The sequence below is a fragment of the Anser cygnoides genome, chromosome 6, assembly GCF_040182565.1.
Source record: "Anser cygnoides isolate HZ-2024a breed goose chromosome 6, Taihu_goose_T2T_genome, whole genome shotgun sequence".
Taxonomy (NCBI): domain Eukaryota; kingdom Metazoa; phylum Chordata; class Aves; order Anseriformes; family Anatidae; genus Anser; species Anser cygnoides.
In genome coordinates this window covers 2,422,402-2,449,109 of record NC_089878.1, presented here as the reverse complement: position 1 = coordinate 2,449,109, position 26,708 = coordinate 2,422,402, and the positions used below count along the sequence as shown (strand labels likewise).

The 26,708-nt window shown below is 43.8% G+C and overlaps 1 protein-coding gene across 2 annotated transcripts in view; it reads right to left on the bottom strand.

Moving 5' to 3' along the window:
- SATB2 (SATB homeobox 2) overlaps nt 1-26,708 on the bottom strand; it is a 132,453-nt gene that overhangs the window by 17,431 nt on the left and 88,314 nt on the right. For both annotated transcript variants that reach the window (XM_066999208.1, XM_066999209.1), the window contains 3 exons: nt 24,671-24,883; nt 19,702-19,857; nt 8,571-8,768 (listed from right to left, as the gene is read on the bottom strand). In XM_066999208.1, the coding sequence (XP_066855309.1) occupies nt 8,571-8,768; nt 19,702-19,857; nt 24,671-24,883 (567 nt within the window). The remainder of the gene's footprint in view (nt 1-8,570; nt 8,769-19,701; nt 19,858-24,670; nt 24,884-26,708) is intronic.

Sequence of the window (26,708 nt, the reverse complement as noted above, 5' to 3'; positions counted from 1 at the left end):
GTGAGCAGAACTGGAGAAAAAGACACTGGAAAGGAGGCATAAGGGGACACCTACTTCCTTTCATGTGAGTAGCATCATAAATAGTGAAATTTAATTTTCTAAATACATTATCTGATTTTTGTTTAAGACTTTTATTAAAGTCATGTGTGATGTGTGTTCAGAATGTAGCCTTTGTTGTTCCACAGCTAGGGATCTTGCAAACAGCTTCACTTTGTCTGTGCCAAGATATTTTGGAATATCCTTTGAAACACTGTAAGCATAGATGACTGTGAGAAAAAATATGTGCTACTGTACTTCTGGATACTTGATGTGTGAGAATAGTGCATACACACAGAAACATTTCCTGTTTCAATCTGTAATTCCTATAAAACTCCATACAAACATGGAACAACATACATACACAGCAAACTATCTCTGAAAAAAGTATATTCCTGCACATATAGCACTCTCTGGGTATTTCCAACCATAGAGGGGAGGGGAGGGGAGAGGGAGAGGGAGAGGGAGAGGCAGAGGCAGAGGCAGAGGCAGAGGGAGAGGCAGAGGCAGAGGCAGAGAGAGGGAGAGGCAGAGGCAGAGAGGCAGAGGGAGAGGGAGAGGGAGAGGAAAAAACGTCTGCACCAACGAACTTCTGAAAAGAGTGGCCCAGGGCAGGAAGACCAAGCATCTATTTCTTGCTCTGTCATAGCCTAATTCCCAGCACTGCCCAGAAGCTGCACAGTTTCCTCAGGGGATGCTGTGCAACATGGGAGGAAGAGCAGCTCACTTGCTCTCTGAGATCTTTGGGGGACAAACAGTGCAATGTACTGTGACAGCACAGTACAATATTGTTTCCCTCCCCATGTAATTTTTATAATTGCCTATCTGTACACAAAGGCCAGCTGCAATGATCTGGGGCTCTAACTTTATTCTAAGATTTCTGTGTAGAGCCTGAGAATAAAACGCTGCCTACAACCAATAGCCTATAAACACACAGCTCTAAAGCCTGATATTACCATTTATATACAAATGTGAGGAACAGAGAGCATTCAGGGAACATAAAAATGAAACGAAAAAGAGCAATGTTTTTAACTGCAAAATTTTCCAACATAAGTGGAATGGAGGCTCAGCCAGCCTCAAGATTTGCCTGCTGCCAGCCAGCACAAGCTTCAAAGGTTACGTGAATTTAAAGAGCTTTATTTAGTAATCTTGCTCTGGATGTTTGCTCATCCTCAACCTACCATGACTCTTTACAACACTGGCAGCTTAGCATTTATAACAGGGCCAGCACTGGAAGAAACAAGGGCTAAATCTGATCAAATTGTGTGTGAAAGGAAAAAGGGTTAGACAGCAGGGGCCAAAGCAACAGTGATGTAATTTGCTAAAAAGACGACCTGTCAGAGCAACATCAATGCAAACCACCACCCTGCTGATTCCTGCCAAGTCTCCACAGTACTAAATCCACACATTCAGATTTTAAACGGATTTCTGCCTTGCGCAACCCTCTGTAGGAGCTAGGGGAGCAGGAGCAGAGCTGTTCCAGGGCAGCCCTGCACAAACGCCAGCCAGGCAGATAGCTCCCTCCCTCCCGAGTCCCACCTCACTCCTGTCCCTGCTCTCAGCTGATCCTGCACCAAACGAAAGCTGTCTGGGAGCAGGTGGCACAGAGGTGGCCTCACAGCTCCAGGAGTCTGAACTAATACCAAAAGCTGCACAGTATTTTAATGTACTGATGACTGCTACGCAGGAGACAACTTCGGCAGAACAAAAATTGCCACCTCAGATAAAACAAAACAAAACAAAACAAAAAACAACAACAACAACAAAAGAACTATCTGGTTGATCTCCCATTTCTAGGATTAAATAGAATAATAAACTAAATTAATTTCAGAGCAGAAGCAGTATTGCTTTAATTTGAGTGCAGTCCTCACTATCATTATAAGCGGAATCACAAGCTTAAAGTTAATAAAAATCAGCAGCACTTTTCAGCCACATTAGATATCCACACTAAAGAGAAACAGCTGAAAAGGCGCAGTAGGTAGTTTTGGCTATAGCAGTCAAAGCTCGGTGGCTTTCCACTGCAATTGGAATAACTATCAATCATAAGAAATTCTATTGAATACCTCAGAGTCTAATATAAGGGGCTCATTGTCGTATACATGCTCTTGTTGCCTTTCTCAAAACTTGTGCAAGGCTCCCGAGCTACCGCAGTCTGTCAAGAAAATGGTGGGCACCAGAAGGTGCAACTAGCAAGTGTGCATTGGGATGGAAAAACAGAGCATGAAGCCCCAGCTTTTGTTACCAAACGCAGCATGTCTGACTCCAGGACGTGTTACTGGAGCAGTACAAGAGAGCAGTCCAGAGACAGCAGACATTGGAGAGGTTTACACGTACTGCTTTCTGCTGGGATATGGCCACATCTTCTAAACGGCCCAATGCATCTACTCAGCCTTTCAGGGAGTCACTCCAATTTCAGTGGTTTTTCAATTAGACTGAAAGGAGATACCAAAATAGACTGTTATTGTCTACTTTTGATAAGAAAGAGAGAACAGAGCTCCAGAAAACGTAACAATTGAGGAAGGTATTCTCCACTCCCCAAATTGACATATCTAGTTCTGACATAAATTTTCCCCTCTACCTCTAAATGAAAGAGAAAATAAATAGTCCAGGTGCAGTCCACTTAAAACAAAGCTCTGAACTTTCCAAGTGGAATGAACAAACCTGTGATACAAATACCTCTAAAAGTCCATCTGGGCTTGCTGGGTACAACCTATCTTACTGTTCTTGATCACTGGGTCTGAGCAGACATCACCACCAACCATGGAGTAAAGGAGATGGTGGAAACAAAAAGCAGTGGGTATCATTTATGGTCTGACTTTTGGACACAGAGAAATGGCCAACAAGCAAATGTAAGAAACTGCAGACATTAAGAATGAACCATAGGACCCTCTCACTCTGTCTGTCCCCCTCTCTGCTGCCCCCCACGTCCCCCCCCCCAAAAAAAAAGGTCTAGATAAAACAGTAAGCACCAAGTCAAACAGAGAGCTAAGCATGGTTTGGGAAAATAGTTTTTGCCTGAGTTTCACAGACAACCCAGTCATGACTTCCAGTATGTGAAATCTACTGCTGTAGTACACACAAACATGGTGAAAACTCACTGTGTATATCATCCTATAGATTATTAAGCACACTATGTTCCTCTGTGGAATAACACAGCTTTGTTTCATTCATCATCTATGACTGCCCAAGTATTATTAATATTACTTTTTAAGAAAATAAATTTTAAGCCTCAGTGTTTTCCCCATCTGCATGCTATGTATTCTATGACCCATGAACTCTAAGATGTTGTTTAGAATAAGATATTTCATTAGGAAGCACCACTGTGGTGTTCATTCCCTTCTTTATTACTTCTAGAAAGAGAATATGAAATTAGTTTTATTGGATTGCCATCGCCACTTGCCTTGACCCATTTTTACTAGGGGTATATGTTCTACTGTTTTGTATTTCATTATCATTTCTAAAATATTTGTTCCCTTCCATCCCTCACAAAATGACAAAATTAGTCTTTCATTTACTTCTGTGGTGTGTTATTTTCTGCATATTTAAAGAAAGACCACAATGTTTGCAGTGAACATACAATACAAAAGAGCTTTCCTACAGCTTTCTGCTATGCCTTCTTTTATTTACTAATGTTCCCTCATGATTTATGATCTGAACTATTACAAATTGCCAGATTTGTCTAAATCAAAGCTCCTGAGGGGAAAAAAAAAAAAGGTGGAGGGAATTCATTTTTAAAAAGTGACAAAAGTAACAGAGTATCAGAAAGCACGGGAAAACCATTCCTGTTTCTTTAAAGTCAACATTTGACTCCTTTTAAATCGATACGTACCTATAAGCTTCTATCTGACAGCTTATGCAGCAAATGAAAAGCAAGGTTTCCCTGCTTTCCGAATAGTAGGTACTTTGCGACAGTGGGGGCTCATTACTGTGGAGAACTGGCTTATCCACCTTAACACTCCAGAGACAACAGCTTGATTCATCATTTTCCCAACTGAGTCAGGTTTTTCTGTCCCAGCAATTAACAATGAATTAGCACTATATTAAAGTGCCAGGCAAGATGGTTATTATCCGGGGTAGTCACCTTGGACACAGCAGACGAGTACTGGGAGAAGGGAGGGAAATTAGATTTACTGTGTCCCAGCACATCTGTAACAAACACCAAATCCCTGGCCAGCAGCAGGAAGGGGTCTGTAGGCACCTCGCAGCGCTAACATGCCAGAAATGTCCAATGCCAGCGAACAGCCTGGAAACAACGGAATTTAGCAAGGGATGGAAAGTATGACAGTGTAACTAACCCTTGCCTTTGCAGAGCAGGGAACTAAACACAGAAGCGTGAGGACCGCTTGCTGCAAAGGAACTGCTTTACATGCAGTCTGTCCAGCAGATCTGTGTAAGAAGAGCCAGGCTAGATAGAAGTTTCAGCCAGGATCCCACATGTGATGGTGGGAACAGGACAAAAATATAAAAATGCTTTCCAGAATACCCTCCCATCCTCTAGAAACCCGCGACTTGGGCATCAAAGGTGGACTCCTTGTGATATCCAGCTAGGCACAAGCTCGCAGGTTTCCTTAGTCCCATAGCAGCACTTGATGATTGCAACACATTGAACAGAACAGGAGAGAGAAACAGCCACTTAGTGCACACCTGAATGTCCTTAAAAGCCAAGCGTATGGCTGTAGTGATCTATGCCTGTGTGCACAGCAACATGTAGGTGTAGGCTGGATGCTTTGCAACCGGCATGAGAAGGAAAATCCGTGCCCCAGCACATCCATATGGTCACACCCGATGCTGCCAGCAAATACAGCCATGTCACAGAGCTCCACAGGGCTCAGCTTTTATGACTCCTCAGCACAATAACAAATAAATCAAGTGTGCAGGGAAGAATTCCTTGTGCACTAAGCTTCCACGATAGATATTTTTCATTTCAGAAACAGGAAAATATTTAATTAAATGGCTTAATATATGGCTGACAGGAAAAATCTAATGGAAGACAAAAAAAAAAAATGTTTTTTGTAAAGCACCGAGCCTAAAACTAAACAGGGCAAGCGATACAGAACAGAGGGCAAGAACCTGCCACAACAGAAACAACAATCCTTTAAACACCAAGAACCACTCTCAGTCCAGCTGATCTTCTGCAGTAGTACAATAACTGCTCCACTGCACACACCTTGCCTCTACAGTACAGAAACCATACCTGGCTTTGGGGTGATTCCCTCACCCAAGCCCAAAATCAACACATGAACTACACAAAGCTCATCACAATAAAATATTTGCCATTTCCAAGAGTCTGTATCTGGAAAAGTCTGGAATTGATCTACTCGATATCTTTAGCCTGGCTGTGCCTCTTGTGATGATAGCTGGGAGTTTCTTCCAAGTCCTTCAGCCTGACAGAGGGTTTCCAGCCTAGAGAGGGCTCAGTTGGCTTGGCAGGGAGCTCTGGCAGCAGCATGGGGCACCCTGATTTCAGGCTCTCCCAGTCTCATAGTTTGAGGAGCAGGAGATTCAAGCATCAGGCTCAAATTACTGCACACGTCAAATCCTTCAGAACAGAGAGAAAGAAGAGGGTGAGCAGAGAGAGAAAGCAGAGGTAAGAGACCCCTGCCTGCTTCAGTGGTACAGCACTACACCTGCTGTTATTTACGGTGCTGCTACTCAGGGCTTCTTCAAAGGACTGTCATCTTGACATCAAGGCTGCAGGTAAGGGCTTCATTTACAGTGCATTTTTCACTAGAAAAGTCTGCAAAGTGAAGTAGGTCAGTGACTGCAGCTCTTGGATGTTTCCACCCCCTGCTAAAATGCAGCCAGGCACCACGGCAGACGTTCTGCACCCGCCACTGCTTTGAGAAGGAAATGCGAGTTGCTTTCCCACTTGACAGGGGGAATTTTAGACAGGCAGAATGTAATTACTCAGCCTGGAGTTTGGCCAGGAGTTGAGCCCAAGACCCCTACCCTTATGCAAAGTGTCACAAAATCTCCATTGACTCTAAGTGTGAGGACCTCAGTTTTACGTCTCTTGCTGCTGTCATTGATTCTTCATGGCTAATTACCTAATAGTGACCCTTGCAGCAAAGCCAAAAAACAAACCTTGCTGCCTGGAACAATTCAAGTCCCAGAGACTGAAAACTACACAAAAATTGCTTGGTGCGGGGTATCATTTGACAGTAGGGAGCAGGTGGACAGCAAGCCTCCTGTGTCTTGCACTGGTAGCGTGCCATGCAGAAGCCTACTGGGGTTTTTGGATGGGCAAACATAGCTCTAAAATGCAGCACCCCCAAAACACAAGCCTGCTGTATCAACCGTATATCAGGGTCTCTAGAGTTTTACTGTATGTAGTTGCCAGCTGGTTCCATTTATTTTTCTTCATTTTTCATATTTTGACTGTAATAAATAATTAATCCATGGCTTTGTAACTTGCTGACAAATACAAATGCATCCCATTCCAACCCAGTGTAACGTGTCACTCAGAAGAGCCAACCTGCACTGCACAGAAAAGTGATGTGCAGAAGACTTTGGAAAGTAGGCTAATCATCAAGGTCACCAACAAGAGCTCAAGGAAACTTTTTCTTCAAACTGTCCCTTAGAGGATATTCCTACTTGGTGTGGGCACCAGAACTGGGTTAATTTGTTCAAAATCTACACAAGTCTAGTCATCTTCCCACATGTCAGCTCAGCCCTTTACCCTTTTGTAGCTCCTTGCCTCCAAGATCTCACAGACTTTTGGGAACGTAGAAGCCAAAACTTGCAACATTAATTACTTACACCACTTCCTCTATTTTACCACTCTGAGAATCTGAACCCCAAGAACCACATTTTTTTCTTCCAGGCAAAGACAGAATGGAGAGCAAGGAGGAAGTCAGTAGCAGAAGAGACAAAGGAGACTGAACTAGGCAATAATTAATCTGGGTGAGAAAAAGGTGTTTCAGAAGGGGCAGGGCTACAAGACAGAAACCCCACCACCACCACCTTTGGAAAAAGGTGATTAGATTGTTGGCAGCAGTACTAGCAGCAGCAGAACAAGAGCAGAGACAAAGAATAGAGGCTGAATGCCAAGGTTCACAGCAAGAGTAACAAAGCAGTGCAAGCTGTGATCAAACAACAATGGCGAGAGTGAAGGTGGGAGAAGGAACTGTGAGATTATCAGAGAGAAACACAGTATGGATGACCGAGAATGGCCATGCAATGGGATCAGGCAAGTGGCACTGAGGCACAGTGACAATTCAAGAGGATGTTGTGCCACAGAAGGTGTCACCTCAGATTTTTGGATTGAACAAACATGTCCCCTCTCAGTCGTCCAACCTCTGCCCACAGAGTTCTCTTGAGCTTCATGAACTGTCACACGTCCATCCTCCCTACATCCTCACTGTTGTCATTTATCAACCTTTTGTCCTCCTTCCACAGTAGCCTTTCTGTATGAAATGCCAAATCTGTGCTCTTCCGTAACACTTCTTTGCTTTCTGCCCCATTCTCTGGAAGTACCACCAAAGAACGCTGGTGACCTAAATAATAGCTACATAAAACAAGCAGAAGAATAAAAAGCTTCTTCATAACTTGTAGCCACCATGCTGCTCCCAGAGCCAGCCCACCCAACCATCAACCTCTCTGGAAGGTTCCTCCCACTACTGGCCTGGTCCCTTCCTCCACTGTGTGCTGGTCTCACTGACTTCATGACACTTGCCATCAGCTGGAAGATCTTTGCAGTAGAATACCACTGTTCATTTTAGTTAATTTTTAAAACAACACCTAACAGAGAGACTTCAGACTAAGAACTGCTCTAGTGTTTGGTGCCATGACCAAAGTACAAGTAACAATTCACAATCTCTCTTTCCCCCATGAAACCAGTAAACATTTTAAATTACGGGATCACAAAAAATGCAAAGTGAAGAAAGGATCTCTTAAGTTTCCAAGTCCAGCTCTCACTTCAGACCAGTCCTGAGCCTCTTTTGACCACCATGAGATGTTCAGTTTTGTGATATCCCTCAGAAGTTATTAGGGATGTACATAAGGTTGATACAGAAACTATAGAGGAGCTATGGCTGCTGTTGCGGGTTGGTCACAGTCAGAAAGCAGGCATCAGGGGTGCTCATGTTCTGTGAGAAGGAACAGCTGATGAAACCCCACTCCTATTCTCCCTAACTGCACGCTTCTCATGCTATTGCTGAGGAACGTATTTGTACTCCTCCAAATGTTGGGAGCTTTAGGCAACTAAATTGTTTCAGCCACAACACAACTACTGACACTAAGGGAGCTCCAAAATATTGCTACCACTAACCTTAATGTTGTTGCTGGCATAGACTGTCACATATCCTTTCTTGAGCCACCAACATGACCGTGCACACATTCTCAACACACGTGCTGCAATATACACACAGTGAGCTCAGGACTTGAGAACTGTGGCTTGCATGCAGTTCTACAGACAGGTGAAAATCAGTGTGTCTCAACCCACACATCAGAGGGAAGCTGGAAACAGTTGCTTCTCTCTACTCCTGACAGCTGTTCCCCACAAAAACTCCTTGAGAGGATGTTAGCACTCTGACCTGCACAGGCTCAGGAGTGAGCTGGACAACATGCTGCATACGCTCGCTGTGGTGATGTCTGGACTCCTCCTCATAGATCACATCCCTCTCATGCTGAGGGAGGTTCAAGAAGCGGCGAATGGTGCAGAGGTTCTCCCAGAGGGTGCGGTTTTCTGGACTTGGGTTTTCTTTCCAGCGAAGTAGCTCACACAGCCAGCCCTGCAACAGGAGGGTCAGCACAGTTAATTCACTGAGCACTGAGGAACCAAATGTGAGTGGAACGTCAGTTAGACTTAAAGCTCTGTGCTGCTAGTTTTACTTTTCAGATCTCACACAGAAACCTCCCCTATCCTCAGCCACCCTTTGGTCTTAACAAATGCAGGATATATTAAACTTTCTACAATGTAAAGAAACATTCAAAGAAACAACCAGCAGAGTTTAACAGGAACTGGGAAGCACAGTATCTTGCCTGCTGTCATAATATCACCCCACGTACAGAATGCTCAAATATCTTTTTTTTTTCCTATAAAACCCGGGGTTGAAATAAAGGTGCATCTCTACTTCTTCCATTTCAGAGTCCCTTTATGTCATCATCTGAGCACGAGCATGGGAGATGTAACCTCTGACACTTGGCTAACAATCCTCATGCAAAGGGTTGCAGCTGCAGGACCAGGAATTCAACCACCCCTGAAAGTGTTTGAAAGAAGACATTATCAAGTAAAGCCCTTTGATCCACTGTTGCTATATGTGACTCCCCCACCTCTGAACCCCACTGAAACTTGACAGCTTTAAGTAATCAAAAATGGCCACTTAATATAGAAGATTCAGCCTCACAGGAAGGGAATCCTCTAGTATTAATAGGAAAGAAGCAAACAGGGCCCTCCAGAAGTTACTATACAAATCAAGAGAGACATTATGTGGAGATAATTCTAAAGCCAGCTACCAATCCTAATAATTGAGCTTAATCCTGCTACGTTGCTTTATAGTTAGTTTGAAATGCCATCAAAAAGTTAAGACTGTACTCTCCAGAGGGGCTGAGAGCTCAGATCACTGCAGGAGGAAGCACCGACACTTCAGGAAAAGGAAACCACCCTAAAAACAAAGCCAGGCAGAGAGCAAAATGGCAGTAGCAGTAAGGTGAGAACAGCCCCACGTGTTGAGCGTGAGTGGTGGTGACCTGGGCTCCACAGCAGTTACCCAGGGACAGGGGCTGTTGCTGCACCTGCGAGAGAGAAGCAGCCAGCCCATCCTGCCTGCTGGCAGCCAGTGCCACTTGGAGCTGGGGACAGCAATCCCTCTCCTGTGCCTGTGTGCAAGGAGATGCAATGCAAATGACAGAAAATGAGAAGATAATGCTGAGGATGCTGTCAACGCGCCTTACTGACTCCTGTCAAAATATTTTACCTAGTAGCTCTATAACCCATCATTTTCGAGCTGCAACTCAGCATTTTGACACCGTTTTGACAGGCACCTTACAATACCTAAAAGATAACTTGATCAATGTTAAAATTGTACGGTACAAGAAGTAGCCAATACTATGTTTTTCCAAACACCGATGAGAGCAAGCTGAACAGACAGGTTCATTACAGGCTTATGCGGTGTTTTTTTGGTACTGCTTTTTTGTATCACAACTTGTAAGCCATTGACAACTTCTAACATGCACTATAAGCCCCATATATAATATCATAAGCTGTTGTTTGTCTCACTCTCCACTGTGTCTTCTGCCTTCAGCCCCCCAAAAAAGGCAAGATTTGATTATCTCCGCTGCATCAGCCAAGACAGCAACACCAGCTGTTCTCATTGTGCAGCCTCTTCCTTGCGGCCTACATGTTAATAACCTGATCATTCCATTTTCTCCTTCAACTGCCGGCTGCAACACAGCGAAGAGACAAAAACCCAGGCCCATCTGCAGCAGCTGTAGGCACTGAACTGTGAAGCCACTAGGGATTTATAAACTAATCTGTAACACAACACTGCCTTGTTTTTACAAGTGAGAGGCCACATTTGTGCAGACCTGATCTTTTCTTGCAATAAACTAGGAGGGCTGGGGGGGTGGGGGCGCAAGGATGAAAACAAGATATCTAATCATTTACTTAGGGAAAAAATCTATATTTTTCAAAGTATTTTGACTGGTATTTGGGTAATCTCTCAGCCAGGTGATGTCCGCAATTTAATTCAGTTTGACCCTTGCCCTCAGTTCTCCTCAATCCCCTTTCTCCACTCGGAAATTCCCTAAAACTTTCTTTTAGAGAAAAGATGGGAAAAATCTCCCAGCTCCACTGTATGTTTGCAGGGGTTTCTCCATACAAAGGAAATATTTTTTGAGATGGAAAACAAACCATCTGTGGAAAAAATAAGCTCCTGTTTCTCCCTGCTTTTCAGTGATCTGAGGAAGTCTCCAACCAAACCCTTTCAGATGTTTCAAGCAGGTATGTTTAACATCTCCTGAGGGATGCTGCAGCACAGAGACCTATCATTTAACAGCAAATAAAAACAACACCTCCGCGTCTGGTGGAGCAGCACCCAGCGCAGGGCAGGCCTGCGGGAGGATGGCTCCGGGTCTCTCCCGAGGGCTGAGGGGCACCTGGATCTGGCAGAGCCCAGGAACAGCTCGGCCGGGCCACCTCTGCTTCCCAAAGCTGGCCCAGCTAGCCCAACAGCGACGGCTGCATTTTGATTTATCTGTCCTGTTATAATCAGCACTCATTACAATCACTTAGAGAAACACTACAGGCCTCATTATGGACTACGCACTCGCTGCCATTAGTCTTTAAGAAGGGTAGCGCTCAATTTGCCTGGCAACATGCGAGGTCCTGACCTTGGAGCTATTAGGGAAAAGATTAGACTGCAGTGTGACCATGTGTGCAGACATGAGCAAACCAAATTAATTTCTGGCAAAGGGAGGCACCAGGCAAAGACCCTGTCATCCTGAGGACACCTGAGAACTTCTCAATTCCCCAAAGGAGATAAGCTAATGGCACGTTTAAAGGAGCCTGGTTCTGAAGGTGAAGCACATCCATGGTATTTAGAGAGATATTAATCCAGTTTCCCCACAAAGTATTTGCTTGGCTGATCAGATTAAGGGATCTAGCCTTCAACAGCACACCCCCACCACAGCAGGCCCCAAGAAATCTGTGATACTTCACAGCCTCAGACATATTGCACCATGTGTACCCAGCTGCTACAATAATTAGCTTATGAATGTATCAGCTGGTTCTGTGATTTTTATAAATAATAACTAACCTACAGAGCAGAAAGATTTTCATGAGCCTAATATTAGCAAGAAATTGCAAGGTGCACCTAACTCTGAATTGTCATTGTGCTAAATGCCCTGTCTTCTCTCACGTTTTTGCGTGACTGGATCTCCCCCAATGCCATTTATAAATATTTATTTTTGAATCAGCAATGGCAATGTATTTGTGGCAGCTTTCTTCACAACAGCTATCATTCACTCACCCCCACGCATACACACGCGTGCCCACTGTGTGCATGTATACACTTATCTGCATCAAATCTGGCCTTTCACTGCTCTTTTCCTACCCTTCCCTTTATTTATTTGAGCATCCATTCTCTCACCCATCCGTTCGAGACCTTATCTACCCATCTACAGGGCCACTTATTAGGCAACAGCTAGGGCTAGTGTGCTAGAAAACACAGCACTGCAGCTTACTCACACATTCTTTATGACTGCAAGTAACTGTCTTCCCCATGTACAGATGAAAAGTCTGCATTGGATTTTTTTTATTTATTTAAATAATCTTAGCACGCCATCCAAGAAAGTTTTACAGTACCAGGCAAAAAAAAAAAGTGTAAATGTCAAATAAAACAGTGACAGATGACAGTATTCTCTATTGAATAGCACTGTTTCTTCGTGCATGTTCAATGAGAACTCATGAATTATTAATACGCAAATCTCCTTTTTCTGTTAAAAAAATCAACTTGGGGTTTTTTGGTTGCATTTTTTTTCTCTTATTCATTTCTTTGGGTCTGTGTATGTTACACAGAGCTTTCCAGGAGAATTATTTCGTTTAAGAAATGCTAACATACAGAAATTCTTGGAGCTACAGCCATTCACAGTGAATTTTCATCTATAGCTGCATTTATTCGTACAAAGAAGGAAAAGTGAAGAATGACACGGTATCTCGCCACCTTTTCCCTCACTCATCCGCAACATCTGAACTCACTTCATTACAAGTAAATCCAACTTCTGTGAACATATTCTAAAAATCTAACAAATAACACATCCTTCCCCAGAGCCGTGATACACTGTGTTTCTGATCCTGCCTCCCCTGCACATCGCAAGCCTCACTCCACAGCACAACCAGCCCCCTCGAATGCCACAGAGTTACCAGGAGAGTTTCAGATGTCAGCCTGAATATGGGTGGCAGAACCTGGCCCTTAATGTCAGCTTCTAAGGTTCTTAAATGGGAATGTCTTCCACTACAAATAAGAAGGGGAAAAACAGTACAATTAAAGGATGCTTTTGGCTCTACAGTCAGGCACACCCAGTGCTTGTGGTTACAAGGAATTCTGCTCAGAACTTCCTTCATTTCACCCCAAAACTTGTGGAGGCATCAAGAATCCAGCCCAATTTAGATTGTTACAGAGAACTACAGAGAAGTGCTAGCCTCTATTTTTGTTGTTCTCATGAGACAAGATAAACATTTTCTAAGCATTTTATTTGATAAAACAAATAATATCATATTAATGTCCTATTTTTAACCTCTCTCTCTGTCTCCTAGTCAAATACATTTTCACATAGCTAAGCAAACAACAACAAAAATCTGCAGGAAGCCAGCCATTCCCATTGTGCTTTTATGCTGTTAAAGAAACAGTGTGCTTACTACACCAAGGCATTAGCCTTGGCACACTCAAACCCCCTCGAGGGACAGTTAGCTGGTGCAGCAATCACAGACATATTCTCTGTCACTTATCCCTGAGCCCTTTTTAGCAGCTTGACCCTTTCACTTTTGCTCAGCTTACCCTAGAGCAGGGGAGGCTGCGCCAGCAGCCAGAGCTACCAGGCTGCATCAAGGTCAGGTTTTCCAGTGTTCAAAGAAGGTAGGCACAAATATCCTAACTTCCCTAGCTGCTTCCTTGATTCGACTCAAAATCAACCAAGGACCAAATTTCTGATCAAAGGACAAGAAAGCATGTGGGAAAAGTTTGGGCTAAGTTATGCTGGGGCTACAGGTCAGTACTCAGGCTTCTAGCAGCATCTCTACCAAAAGTCACTGCAGAAAGAAGCAGCTGGGTGTCTGTGGTGGCTTACCCACAAGCAGCTTGCCTCCTTGACCTGGACTGCGAGACACTTCCAGCCTGGTTAAAACTGTAACTGAACTGACCTTGTGCTTCCCTGCATTGAAATTAATAATAATAATACAGTTAGTTTTCAGTGCTGACATTTTCTAGGGTCTCCAGTGAAAGCATGAGTAGGCAAATGAAGAGTTTTTAGTAAGAGTGATTCAGGAATAAATCTCAAAAATAAATGTAAAAGGCCATTTCCTCACCCACACCATCAGTGCAGAAAATGTCAACATATGTGACGAAAGGAAAAAAAGCAGCAATGATTGACACAAGTCTTGAAAGACCAGGAAAGAAATGATGTGCTACCCAGAGAAAGCTCTCCTACATGGGATCACAGGGAGTCCTCTGGTCAAACTTTCCCGGCCTCTCTTCCTTCTGATCAGTTTGGGACTCTGCAGTGTGAAATGAGCCAGATAATATTCATCTCTTGTTCCTTAGTCGCCAAACTCTCTTTCCATGAATCCAATAAGTGTCTATTAAAATAAATAAACCCCCTAATGATTCAAGATAACCTAATCAAGAAAACTGAAATGGATAAAAAACTAACTGTAATGGAAAGTTCTGTCATGGCTTCAATGAATTCTTGATGAGGGCCAGGGGAGGGGGACTAAACCTGAGAAGCTTTACTGGGAGCATTTTGGTACAGTTCAAGGTTAATCGCTTGATAGCCTGAGTTTTCTGAAACAGTCAGCACTTTTCCTCCTCCAAAAATTTAAGGCAAAATGCAAAAGCACTGGCAAAAGCCCCAATTCCATTATGGCTAGTTTCTCAATAGCCCTATAAAACAAGAAATAATACAAAAAATGAATGAAGTACATGAACCCTGACACATCTTAGATGGAAACACCAGGTCTGCTTACATCTCTTAGCCTCAGAAGGAAGGATGCTGTGCACTGAGAATATTTCCTGCATGCGAAATTCAAACAAGCTCCCCTCCATGCTGGAGAGGCAGTGCAGGCTCATGGTTCAGGCAAGCAGCCTGCCACCAGCACCCAAGTCTGCCAAAGACTTCCTGAGCAAAACCCCAGCTCCACAGCTGCCCCTGCCTTGCTCATTTGCTGAGAGAGGTGCTGCTGCAGATGCAGGTCAGCTAATGTTAAAGGTACTTAAGAGAAATTTTAAGCTTAGTTAAGGAGAGAAATGTCTTTCTATATTTCCTGCATATGTAAGAAGAACAAAATATCAGTACAACAGTTAACCTCCAGCTGCAGAGATTCACAAGCACCCTAAAGGCACTGAGATGCTACAGCAGGAAGAAAGGCCATATATACGTACATTATATGCACTATGCACCTTCACAACCAGCTGTGTTCTCTAGCTGTTGTTCCTTGCCACTGGAATCTAATTAGTTTAAGGGCACAGAAAATACCTATTCTAAGCTAAAACGGGGAGAGAAGGTATCCCATCATAAGAAATAAGGGAACATAAATCGTGAAGGAAAGACAGTGAAGGACAAAACCTGCCTGAGGGTGACTGCTCATCCTTCTCACAGTACCTCTGCTTTCTTCTCGGAGCAGGGGCAGTGTGACAATGGCCACGGCGCTGACAACCATGCAGAGTGGGCTCCCAATGCGGGGCTAACACCTGTCCTTGGTCAGAGAGCAGGCTCCCAGACAATCATTGCAATGTGGCAGGGATCTCAAAAGGAAAAGTCAGGGGAATTGACAGAATGATTTCTATCCACAACCCTGCACTTCTCTGAATGTGAAGGGACTCAGCTGAAGGGTTTTCCTGCCCTAACCCTCACCCTTTGTTTGTTTCCTTTGTTTGTTCATTTTTAAACGACGCGAAGACATGACCCAAAGACTGAGCTTTGCCAGCTTAATGTTCTTTCAAATGTTGTTCAGAGAGAGTTCTCTCTTGCTTTACTGTGCTGTAACTGAAAAAAAATCCAGTCCCTTGGGGAAGAATTTGAGTTTCAAGGGTTTGCTTTTTGATTTCACTGGACTGGTGATGCTGGAGGTCAAACCCTTCCATCTACCCTAGCCTGGGGCAGATGCCCAGCAGCTTGAGCCTCTCTTCTTCAGGCTGCTCCAGCCTGATTAAGGAAAACTCTTGCCCTGGGAGAACTGTGGGAAGTTTGGCCTCCTATGTTCATACAATTTTTGCTCTCCCTCAGACTGTCAGCAAGGGGTCCAGTTACCTATGCCCACTATTTATTTTGATAGTGACTGTTTATTATGAACAGAACTATATTCCTGAACTTGTTTCACATAGCCTAAGAAAAAAAATGTCTTCTGCGCACAACACAGCCACTGCTAGAACTCCCACTAGCAGAGGTCAGAGGGGTGACACTGCTGCACAGTGTTACAGAAGCACTGGCACAAGGTCTTGGGGGAAAAGGTTTTCCCCAAAGTGGACCTGTAGAGAAGCTGCAGAACTGGACATGGAAACCAGCTTTCCTGACAGTTCAAACCTGCAGCATTGCTAGGTCAAAGTCTCTACCTGTCCCACTGCTCCATTCTGGAGACATGCAGGCCACTCAAACCTCTTTGAAAAGGCATGCTGGAAACTCCCCGTGAATTAAATATAACCAGGAGATTCTGAAGTGCAGATTAGAGGCTAAATCCTGGTATTCCTGCCACATTCAGAAACACTCCCAATGTGATAAAACAAGTCTCAGATTTAGTCATTTAAAGGACAAAGGGCACTAGCAGGCAGCATCCCCAGAGAAATACGCTGTTCAGGGGGTACATCACTAACAGCTGGCAACTAAAACAGGATGACACTTTTGGAGGCCGAGTTTGGAGGGCACTGAGCACCTCAGCTCCTGCTGCCTTCAGAAGGACAAAGGAATGCACAGCACTTCACAAACAAGACAAGAAGTATCTAGATATGTTGCAAGGAATAGAATGTGTATTAATGGAAATGTGACAAGTCAATGTCTAAAATGAATGGCTTGAGATCTTTATGAATCCATACTACCGCGGTACTTCTGTGAGGTCCTGTTCCTTGCATTTATGTTGCCCTGTGAGCTCCACAATTTGTATTCTCAGTTTCTACCAGCTGCCCTTCCCTTTACTTGCTGAACTGATAATCTGCCATGACTTAAGACTTAAGATGGCTACTTTTTAAATTAGAGGTCAATTAACTCCACTAGTAGATGATGCCACTTGCAATAACTGTTCTCAGTGGGTACCACTCTTCCTGTACAAAGACAGAAGATGAAATGAGGCCTCCATTGGCTCTGGATGCTCTCTCGGGTACATGACATACAGCCCTGCATATAAAATGTCAAAACAGCCCTGTCGGAGATTCACTGGCTGCTAAAACTGTGAAGATTGCACAGCACCGTGGATTGCTGTTGACAGAACAGCAGCGCCCAACATAACACATGCCTTGTTAGCAAACTGGAAGCCTCTCAGTAGTCTGGGGTGAGGGAATAATAGAAGAAGCCAATGCAATGCAAGCCAGGCCTGCGGAGAACAGCAAGTGAACGAACCTTGGCGGAAAGTCCAAGCAAACCCTCAGAGTAGCTCTTTTTTCCCCTCTTTCAAACTCTCTTTCTTCTGTAAACACGGGCAGTTTTCAATGAGCACTTCCCACCGCGTAACTCAGCTGCTGAAACCAGAAGAGCCTGCAACTGGCACAACAGGCCTGTACGAAGCAATGGGAAAGCCCCACTACTTATTTTTAGGCAAGCTAGACCTAAGGTGACACTGACCACCCTACTGTGCCACCACACACCCCCCTGCGATCAACTGTGTCTTTACTTTTGGCATTCCCCTGGCCATGGGGCACTCCAGCCAGCTGTGGGACACCACAGGCACACCCAACCAGGCTTGGGGGTGGGCGCGCAGGTGGGTTTTGGGCAGGGGAGACAGTGTATTGCTATGGTTCGTGACTACAGCTTCTCTGTCCCTGCCTTCCAGTGCCCTCACAAACCACTTTCATGCTCCAGCAGCGAGCTATGACATCTCAGCATGGCAAATGCTGGGTCATCCCAGGGAGCCAGTATTGCTTTGGCAGGGCTGTGAAACAAAGGAAACATTAGCCTGAGAAACGCTTCTTTATTCGCCTCTGCTGAAGAAACAAAACCTTTATGGGCAGTGACTTTGCTTTAAACAATAACATTTGTGGATCCTGTTCTTAACCTTCTGCATCTGGCTTTCAAAATCTGCCCTGTTCTTTTTTCACGTGAAAGACTATGGAGCTTATTTTTGTTTTGGTGCTGGTGTGCAATGCTGCCAGAGAAGCTCACTCAAGCTGGCACAGACTGAAGCCGGTGAGCCACCCAAATTATTGTTGGGTGGTTCAGTCCCTCTCTATTTCAAGAAGCCTCTGGGTATAATGACAGGAAGTTTGCAGGCAATTTTAAGCCAAACCTCAGAGAAGCTGGCATTCAGTCTGTGTTACACACTCCTTATTAAAAGCTGTCCAGTCCGGATTCTGGGTGAAACTTTGATATCTGCATGGAGTAAAGAATAAGGGGCACGTTTGCAAAATCAATTGTGCAGTTTTTATATTTACTGCACGTTTACCACATATGTCATTTATTACACAGTGGAAAACCGTTAAATGCACAGTAGTTGTGCCAAGTGGCATTATGCTTTTAACAGCTTTATTCGTTTAACAGCTCCAGTTCTCATTATATTTTGCCATGTGGTACATGAGATTTTTATGCATTTAACAGTTTAAGAGGGTTCCATGGTATTTTCCTTTTATGTATTTAATACTGTGCCTGGGATTTTGTTGGGGGGCAGAGGGGTTGTGGACTGTAACCCCTGTACCCTGACAAGAGAAAGCAAGAGGAAAAAAAACAAAAAAAAGATTAAATGAGGAAGGAAAAATGGATCAGACCTCCATGTGCCAGGGTGCAAATACCTGTAACAAGGACAAGGCTCTTCCCTGTGCTTTGGTAGCCTTTGATGCTTTGCTTATATGCCTTTCAACTTCTTATTTTACATCAACTTTAATCACTACAATATTGTTTTCCTGCACAGAGGGAAAAAATGTATTTAGTAGAGCGCATGCATCTGGATATTTCTATCCTCTCACAGACACATTTGTGCATTTTTGTGTGCGTATTGATGCCCTCTCTTAGCACAACTGAGTAATTTTATCCAGGATCAGAAACAGCTCTTTTCACACAGAGTAAACAATTCCTTCCAATGGTCTCCAATCCATTTGCTGCCCTTCCTACAAAAAAGTCTGTCCTCCTTTCTACATAATCCCCTATTGTATATTATATTTTTTTAAACAGTTGGATGAAATTTTTAAATTAATGGATTCTCTTCAACAATTTCACCCCAGAGTAGGTTTACCCACATGTATTTTTTACACCCAAGGTGAAACTTAATCTAGGAGAATACCCTGCAGTGCCCTCTCATCCTTTTTTGTAAAAATTATTGTATCTGATGTGAATTATTCACATGGCGATACTGTATGCAGCACATACAACAAGAGGGGGAAAAAAAAAAGGAAACACCTGCCTAATATGCAGTTTCCCATTGCCTTCCTTCAGTTAATTACTTAAGAAAACAGTTTCTTTACCTGTCAAATGAGAAGGATACCATTATTTTGGAAGGTCCTTGTCCCACTAATAGAGGTGTAAGTTATATACCACAAGAGGGAAAAGACATATGCATTTCTACAAAAGGAGGGAAAAAGCCTGGCTGTAAGCTGGTCCTTTTCCCAGCCTATTTTAAAAGGGAAAAGGAAACCACTTAGGCAGGCAAACACCAAAAAAACGACAGGTTCCCCAGAGATGAAGATTATTATTATTGTATGAACAGATGTATTTTTACTGGTGAGGGGGATATGGGTCTAGTTCCAACCCCAAAGTTTGCTTTAAAAACAAAACCCCCAAAAGCCCCACAACAACGAAATCCCCTCTACCACTCACCTGACTTTTATTGGCAGCCACTTTGGCAAACAGAGCTTGAGATACCTTGGCCCTTTTCATCTCCTGTTGGATCTCGTCATAAATGGCAGCTGTGATGTTGACGTTGGCGCCGTCCGCCTTAATGGGGAGGTCTGTTGTTGGTGTCGAGGTTTTGGCCTACCAAGAGACCATGAAAATAATAATTTTAAAAGTGCTGCTTTCAGCCCAGCCATCTGTGCAGAAATTGTCAAAGGATTTCAGTCAGCTGATGCCAAACTGCATTAGTTACAGAGGGACACTTCCTGTCCGTTATTCTAATCAGGTTAATTGTGATTGGAAATAATTGCAGTGCATTCCTATAGGACATGCAAGGCCCTGTCAACTCTCCCTCTCTCCCTCTCCCAGCATGTTTATTGAACAGCTCAACAACACGATAGGTAGCTGGGGTGCTTGGCTGCAGGCAGTTGCTGAAGTTTTTGCTCTGCCAGCTAGCTGCTACAGCACAGACACCAGCCTCTACCTTCTTCCCCTCTCTCTAAAAGTGGCCTACACCTTGGAGGAAGAGCCAATTCTCCCAGAAAAAATGAGTAAATGGGTAGAGGTCTCTAAATAATAAATTATTACTCAATTTAATGCACTCCCTCAAGTCTCCCTCATCCTTTATTAAAACTATACGTATGTCATTTGAGTATGTATGGTTTCCCAGCCTTATCATCATTATGCTGGCCAGAAAGTCACCTAATTTCACCTAGGAAATCAGTGGAAATGAAAAAAAAAATCATTTCATAAAGCTGGGCTTTGGCATGCCTTTGACGTGCTGCCCTCATTCTCCTAAACTCATATTGAGATTTTGTGTATTCCACTGCACTCCTTTTAATTGAATGATTTCCCATCAGCTTCTGTGACAAATGAAGGACAATAAAGGATGCTGCCAGTACTTTCCCCAGGCTGGACTACCCCTACAAGGCTGCTATCAGTACAATTCTGCAGGATCCTACAAGATTTTTATTTTAAAGCCCCTTCACCATGGCCATCCTCATATGATGGAGGCAGGCAAGGGAGTGAGGGCAGCACGATGCTTGCTGAACACTCGCATCAGCAGCCCCTTGGAGTGACAGATCTCATTTGCTTTCCTGAGGTCAAAGAGAAGGGATGCTGGGGCTGATCCCTGAACTCCTACATCTTTTAAGGGAAATATATAGGTTACTGACATAAAATCCCTGTTTTCTCCTGAGACATAAAGGTCTTAGGAAACAAACCAAGCTAAGTTGCCAAGCTCATACACCCAGACATATCCAAATCTCCCATAAACTCTGGTGATGTTCAGATAGTTGGCCCGATTATAGATCTTTTCATATGGCTCCTGTTTTTACACCAGAGTTGAAGGCTGCTAGAGTACACCTAACATTAATTTTTAACTAGGCAGACATGCCCAAATGCCTATTTGTTAATGAGAAGGTTAACTAGGCAAAACCAAGCCTTCTGAACTTCTTTTATTTTGCTCTCCTCCAAATCTTCCTAACCCTAACGTCTTTTCTGCACCAAGGCCCACGTTAATAATGGAGCCAAAATCCAATCAAGACAACAATCTAGACTAATCACTCTTCCTACTGCTTCCAGATCAAGCCTTCATCAACCTGTATCTCCTCTCTTGCCGAAGCCAGTCTGAAGGGGGTCAGGAGCAGCCAGCACAGGATGCAGCAGCTCACTGAGCACAACCACGTAGTGCTACGTTGCGCAGCGCCCAACTGAACATGTGCCCCTGGCTCTGCAAGTGCCCCCCTTCTGCCTTGAGCCTGCCCTAGCTGATTCCCTGCTTGTTTTGAGACAGCAGTGCTGGCAGCACAGGACCCACACAGAAAGGGACCAAGACTGTTCTGCCTCTGCTAGGGACAGCTGGGGCAGGCTGGAGCCTCCTGCACCCCTGGCACCACAGGAGGCCAGGGCCCGACTCGGCCACAGGCCCTGAGTGGGTACAGCCCAATGGACGGACAGACCGGGATCTTCACATGTAGATAAGAGAGAGGGCAATTGTGGGAAACATAGGAAAACAACAAAGAGATCATGGGAAGGAAGAGGACTATCCAAATCTGTCAGGATTCATTTACTGGAGCTTAATTTTTCCGAAGGCATTGCAGGGCTTTGAACAGTATTAAAAAAATAGTCTTCCCAGTTGATGGAGCCTTTGGCTAGCACAGCAGTTGAGGTCACCACAGCCCCAAAGGTTGTTATGGAGGTCTGAGATTCTGAGAAGAACAAAATTAGCATGTAAAATAAAGTTTTAAAATACAGCTTCATCTTGCGTGGGTCCCCTGCACTGCAAGCTCTGCAGCCAGAAGTCAAAAACCAGCCTGCCCTACACGCCCTGAAAGCTGGGCCATTTCTTATTTATTCACCAAAATAGGTAGGAAAGTATCACAGCTACCACAATAGAGTGCTTGATGCTATAGGCCTAGACTCAAAACTGGTCTTGATATTAACTAGAAGTTTGCCATTATTGAAATGTCTCATTGCAAATGGTGAAAGAAAAGAAACAGAAAAAAAAAAGTTTTTGTAATCACAATGCCAGAGTGCTGAAATCCCAGCAGTAACTGTTAGTCTTCCACAGCAAGGAGAGAGCTGGCTACATGTATGCATTAACCTTTAAAAGCTCAGGACCCCTTCCCCAAAGTGCTTGCATCACTTGCTGCATCAATCTGCCACTCTCACCTCCACGCTGGTCCTGGACAGCGTCCGCCTACGCCTGGGGGCTTCGAGGCTGGCCCTGAGTGGTGGAGAGTTGAGCTGGGTTATGCCACGTGCTCATGCACCTACCTCTACGGCTGCCCTAGCACTTACTGATACGCTACCCAGCACACTGAAAAATCATTCCCAGAAGTATTGCCTCAAGAGATTGGTATCTATGGAAACCATGCTTCCAAATGCCATTAAATCAACTTCTCCAGCACTGTAACATATTTCTTGAAAGGCCAGTACAGTTCCTCCTTACCAGTAACCACCGTTACCTCCAAAGCACTGTTCTCTGGGGTATACAACATACCCTCCTTGGATGGCAATGTTTCAGGGAATCGCTGCGCTGTGCATGAACAGGGTATTTGTCTCATCAGGACTAATACTGGGCATATGGGGAAGCACAGTAGCCATGTTGCCTGCCCAGGAGCTGGGAAGCAGCCTCATTTGCAGAGGTGTCCAAGTTGTCAAAACAGCACCTGTGCTGACTGGTGCTGGCCCTCAGAGGACTGGGGAAATTTTATCCAGTGGGTGCAAGAGAAGTACTGGGTACACAAAGGTTTCTGTGTCGCTTCTGGTGATTAAAAATCTCACAATATTCCACTGGATTCTCCAGGAAAATAAGGCAAGGATGGGCTGCTTTATACTTTTAGAGTATGGTTTTCTAACAATGCTTAGCTCTTAAAAAGGAAAGCAAATTTTCTCTTATTTTAAAGCTGTGGTGAACATGGGAAAAAATTGTTATTTTGACAGAGAAAAGAGCTGGAGTGAGTGATTTGACAGAGATTGGATTTTTATTTTCACCGGACTGCATCTAAGCCCTCCATTTCTTTCTGTTTTGTTTGTTTTGTTGTTTTTTGTTGTAGCAGGAATAAACTAATCTTTTCTTGTAAATATAAATGCATAAAGTGGGTACACTACTTAGATGCTAAAATAGTTCTTTTTTTTTCACAGAAAGGTAACTAAAAAAAAATAAGAGTTATACAACAATGAATTTTGCATATAAAAATTCATCATCAAATTCAGATTGGCAGGATATGCTTGCTTTCAGTGAAAACAGTTCTTTACATCATGTATAGTGGTGAAGTGCACCCAAACCAGGGTTAAACAGAACGTGCTCAACAGTTTCTACAAAATCAGCACACCTTCCTTAAGGATGATTAGTTTGCATTCAACCCCCCACTCCAAGATGCTTACTTATTTTTAGCAGCTGTGGCTCCAGAATTCAGTACGCAAAATGCTCAGTAATACTATTACAAGCACGGTCAAAACATGCACAGCCTAAGCACTCAGAGGCTTTGCAGACTACCTGACTGTGGAAGCACCAAAGCAGGAGGGTTTTTCAGGCCTGTTTACGAAAGATCAAGAGAAGTGCTAGACCTGAGCTGTCATGTTTGCACAGCTAGAAATTTCAAACTCAAGTCAGACAAACGTCATGACAAGAGCTAATCATTGTCCCTGTGCAAGCACCCTCCCTTTTTCAGAGTATACCTCTGGGACTGCAAGCAGCCAGGTAGAAGGGTAGATACACCAGAACAGTGTAGTATGTGGAGGTTTTTTCTTAGTGCAAAGGCACAACCTATCCAGGGAAGTGGGTGGTGACAGCACATTAATAAACACACATAGTTAAATCAATGAGGTAACTTAACTGGTTTGGAACTGTAAAGCGTCATCTCTTGTCCAGCACCCTGCCCATCTCTACTTTCAGTACTTCAAATAATTACTAGTGTAAACCTCTAACTCTAGGACCATCATTTCCTATGCAGAATACAGAATGCACTGATTTCTAGCAAAAGCTATCTACCTCACTATCAAATCCTGTTCACTCCACACATTTTATTGCAACATATATGAACCTCTTCATAAGCCCATAAATTTTCTGTGTTCTGCAGAACCTAACAGACAGACCACTAAGACAGAAAGTTATGTAAGTAGTCTTTCTATAATGCAGTCTGTAACAGCCATTTAGTGAACATACATGAACTGCCTATATGTAAAGCCCACATGCACCCTTGCAAGTATTAATGTCACATACATTCTTCTTTGCATTTATGGCATTGATCAAAGCTAGAATCATTACTACGACTTGTTGAAATCCAACAAACATCTCTTAAGAGCCACTACAAAACCTTACCAAAGGATTTCCACAACTCACCTGGTTGAAGGGAGCAACAGACAGAGGAAGGGCAGAGAGGAATACCTTCCCTGAACTAATCCACAGGACCACAGAACAAACAGGTAATGAGGAATCACATCTTACCTGGGGGGTTCTGGAGGAGCTTGGGCTGCTGGCTGCTGAAGACACCATGCTCACGTTGGGGTTCATACTTCTTTCTCTCTCATCCTGATAGATACGATCACGCTCCGAGTCAGGCAAGTTGAGGAAATTCTGCATCGCTCTCAAGTTTACCAGGAGGGACTGGGAAGCTGTCCTAGGGTCTTCTTCCTTACGCAGGATCTCAGACAACAAGCCCTGGTTAAAAAAAAAAAAAAAAATCCAGTCATGTATTGTTGTTGTTTTTTTAAAATTTGTTTAGCGTAACCAGCTGGGTAGCAATACTGAGAACCTACATCTCATGGTCTCTCCCAGAGGGGATATTTAGTAGGAAAGTGCTTGTCTTCTAGGGGCTGGGGTTTATTTTGGGACAGTCCTATTCTGGCACTGTAATAAGCATGTGAGCATGGAGATGCTAGATATAAAGGCAGGTGTACCGAGTAGATGAAAATACAGTTACCACCAGGTGCTTGCTGCAAATATTTTAGGAGCTGTTAGATGTCTCTGTCTCTCCCTCCCTCTCTCTCTGCTTTTACTTGATGCTGGGAACGCTTGGCAGTTCTGTTCATCTTTGACAAATCTGCCAAGCTTGGTAAATTTAGTTCCGACATTTAAACAGTGCAGGAGGTTTATGAAGAAAAATGTTTGGCTGGGGTTAGATGTTACAGTCCGTTCATTTTGGTTTGGACAGTTGTTTCTGAGAGGAGAAAAATGGAACAAATAATAAAGCCTCAGATTCTAGCTTTAGCGATTTAACCCATTCTTTCACGCCTCATTTTAAAATACCACAGGTTTCAAGTTGCAACAATAAATGAACACCATATTCACCTAGTTTTAACAAAAAGCATTATGCCAGAAGGTAACAAGCACAGAACTTCCAAAAAATAAAAATAATAAGAAAAAAAAAAGAGTTGGAAAGATGAGAATAGTATTAAAAGAGGCTTAAATCTAATGACAGGATTAAAATTATGCATAACTGTAAGCATTCAGTAGTTCCACAGCTTATCTAGAAGTTAGGGCACAATATACAAGCCTAGATCAGGGCCGATGGAAACCACCGGAGTGGAGTGCGTTCAACCAGCTTCTCTGAGGCACCCTGCCACGTTCCCCAATTTACAAAGGGCTATTTCACTCCAAGAAGCGGTAACAGTCACTTCCTGAACTGTGTGTGTTTACGTGTACTGGTGTACAATGAAGCAGAGAGGGATCATTTCTCCTGCCTGCCACAAGCCCAAGCACTTGAGAACAGCGGCCACAGTGTCCAACTCCATGCGGCCACCCAGCTCGGTCCAGCGCACTTCTGTTGGAGCAGCAGCAGCTTTCAGCAACCGGCTGCAAAGGGGACTGCAGTGCCCCAGGCATGATTTAGCCATAGCTGTTAACAGGAACGTTTTGCACAGTCATCACTGAGGCAAGCTGCCTCACAAATACTTCTTTCTTGCAAGGAAAATGGTATTAGAAAACAACCACGCCGTAAAAGCCCTGTAATACTTAGTCTGAATTTTTCTTCCACGCTAGAGTCTCCCCCCAAAAGACTTGACGAAACACTGGTTGCACAGCTGAGTAATGACCAAATGCCAACCTTTTTACTATTTATTGATCTTATTGACTACAATTCCTGACAAAACAGATGGGCAAAAGTGTGTCTGTATCTGCTTTATCTGTTATCTGCTTTCAAACATCTACATTGGAACACGTATGTGCAAGCTCTATTTCAGCAATGTTTACGCCAGAAGTGCTCAAAACAAGCTCCACAGACAACCAGCAGTTAGGTTGCACACAGCTTCATTTTTTCAGTTCCTAATCTACAAAATTAAAATAAAGAGATGGATTCCTGCTTCTATTTTCCTGTTGTTATCAGAACAGTTACTAGATGGACTGAAGTGGGAACTGAACCATCGTGGGACCCTCTGACCAGAAATGGGAGAGGGCTGGAGAGAAGCCAGCTGGTGAAACAGGCCCACACCAGGAAAAAGCTTGAAGAAGGTGCAGTGCTGGGCAGGCCCTGGCCTTGCTTCTGTGA